This window comes from Tigriopus californicus, chromosome 8 (assembly GCF_007210705.1).
Source record: "Tigriopus californicus strain San Diego chromosome 8, Tcal_SD_v2.1, whole genome shotgun sequence".
Lineage (NCBI taxonomy): Eukaryota > Metazoa > Arthropoda > Copepoda > Harpacticoida > Harpacticidae > Tigriopus > Tigriopus californicus.
Genome location: NC_081447.1, coordinates 15028314 through 15030766, shown reverse-complemented (window position 1 = coordinate 15030766; position 2453 = coordinate 15028314). Strand labels below are relative to the sequence as shown.

At 50.1% G+C, this 2453-nt stretch overlaps 1 protein-coding gene across 3 annotated transcripts in view; it reads left to right on the top strand.

Annotated features, from left to right (window-relative positions):
* LOC131885846 (transcription factor AP-2-epsilon-like) overlaps window positions 1-2453 on the top strand; it is a 30869-nt gene continuing 28416 nt past the window's right edge. For all 3 annotated transcript variants that reach the window (XM_059234027.1, XM_059234028.1, XM_059234026.1), the window contains exon 1: window positions 1-2066. In XM_059234027.1, the coding sequence (XP_059090010.1) occupies window positions 2010-2066 (57 nt within the window). In that variant the 5' untranslated portion in view covers window positions 1-2009. The remainder of the gene's footprint in view (window positions 2067-2453) is intronic.

The window sequence follows — 2453 nt, the reverse complement described above, 5'->3', positions numbered from 1 at the left end:
TGCACCAGTAGATAGGATCATTATCCTCTCCGAGAACTGAGGGGAAAAAGTGGGGGTGACGGTTTGTGGTGCCTGCCTGCTTGCCTCTCATCTGAGAATCTCAAGTCACCCTGAACCCTGATGTGAGAACAACCCAGAGAATTCTTTTCTGATCTGTTCCTCTTTATTTTCCCTCATTTCACCCGGAGATCGCCAAAAGCATCGCCTTCACACTCGTCTTGGTGGTCTGCAGAAAGTGGGCGCCACCCGTTCGGACTGGACTGGCTCACTTGTTTGTGGGATCGGGCTTGGGATTGGAAAGAGTAAGCAGAGGCCGGGAACAGAATGGCTGCGTGCGGGAACTTCAAGGAGAAGAAAGCGCAAAATACCCCGGGGGGAATTTCATTCCACAGGCTTGGTCGTTCTTGTTCCTCATTCGCTAAAGAAATTCTTAGTAGCGGCAAATCGAGTTTCTATATCACAGGTTTCTTTCCCAGTTTGTTGTATATAAAAGAGGTTTAAGCGTTGTTTCAACCTGGTTCATTTCTAAATGAGCCAAACGTCAACGGAATCAAAAAGTTTCCTTCGCCTTTTCCTCTTGCATTTTGTCTCTAATTTTTGTTTGTCTTTCTAAAGTGCCAACGATATGGATGATCCTAATCCTCAATTTCAAGAGAGCAAACAACATTAAGTGCCATTTTCAAAAAGGTCGGGGACTTCCCCACACACTAGAGTAAGGAGGCAAGTTTAAGCAGAGGAGCGACGTGGAAAATCCCCCCCCCCAAAGACTCCNGTATCGCTTCGAGCTGTACTTGCCAGAAAGGATAAAGCCAAATGAGTACAAAGTTAACAAACACCCTTACGATTTTGAACATTCAAGCTCAAAACTCTTGTCCGACATTCGTGAAAGTGATTATCTAGTGAGCGGTGCCACAAAGTGTTGTTGGAAATCATTTTGGAAACTCTTCATAATTTGATTAATAGTTTAGCTGGGCGTTTTGTGCCTGGAAGGCGGAGGCTGCCTGCAGGAACAAGATGGAACCCCTGAAGTGTGTGGTGGATGCCTGGCTAAAGATGTGTGCATGTGTACACTTCCACCGGGGGCTGCGTCCGCCAATACCTTCAGGAGGAGCCTCGAGGCACTTAAGGCCGGAGCAGCCTCATGCACTCACGGCAGGAAGATGAGGACGAGGCCAGAAGGCACTGAAGGCACTGAGGGTACAGAGGGAACAGACGAAGAAGAAGACAGAAGTGGGAGAGGGGCGCTTCGAGCTAGCCCTGAGTTCCTGAACTGAGCCAGCTCGAGGGAAAACCGGGGGACAGGGGTAACACCAACACATAAGAACAAGAACTGCGAACGAAGACGAACAAAGTCGAGGGTCCGCTCGAAGCCAAGAAGACCCGTTGGAACTTGAAGCCTCGAACAAAAAAAGCCTCGGAGGCAGTCATTCGCCCCTTGGTCTCCTCATTCCTGGGCTAATGTGTGTGTGTGTCCATTTGGTGAAATCGAGGCTGGTCTTTGGGCGAGGTCGCCGGATTCTGCCTCCCTGCCCCTCATCACACCAACCTCTACGACAGAGCTTGGGGTAAGTTCGTTCCAGCTCGGGGTCGTCTTCCTCCTCCTCCTTCTCCTCCTCTTCTTCCTCCTTCTCTTAGCACTCCTATTTTGGGGGGTCTTTCCTCTGGCAATTGGAGGACGACATACCACATGAGTGGAGAATAAGAGCTCGAAGATACAGACATTTTTTCCAGTCTGGTGGCATCTGAACATCATATTCTAGTGCTCGTTCTCTTGCCGTTGTATTACAACTTGGATCGACGACGTCCATCAGTGTGGATCTTCCACGTTGTTGAGACTTTGAAGGAACATACAAACCGTGTTCTTCAAACAAAAAAATCCAGACGGGTGAAATAAAATTCCATTGATCCTTTGAGTGAACAAGAGCCCACATAGACTGCAAATATCCAAAGAAAAACTAGAAGTGAATCCTGGATCTTGAACTGGTGTTCTCAGAAACGAGTGTTTTATCATGAAGCCGACCATGGAAACCATGTGGCCATTTGCTAATAGATATCATCCGCACCAAGTAAGTTCCAAATATCCTCATGCCAGGCCAACCGCTTCCCTAGATGACGAGAGATTGAGGGGAAATTTCCCCCGTCTCCCATTTAGCCCATCCCGATTCCCGCCCACTTCTCCGAGTCTGTCGCTCCTCTGGCTCCCCCCACTTGGATTCATGCCCCGAGGGAAGAACGCCATTGGCGCTTATTCAAGCGAGATGCCGCCGTGGAGAATTGGCGGCGAATTCGCGCGGGCTTGTGCTCCGTTTCGCCTCGGCGATCCCTCGCCTTCGGGCTTAACAGCAACGGGCAGGCTGGCGGCCAGCAGAACTTCAGGGTGGCTCAGTCGGCAAGGAGAATGGAGGCCCGGAGGGGCAAAAGCCGTTTGTTTACTTCCCAATCGCCGCCGGGGG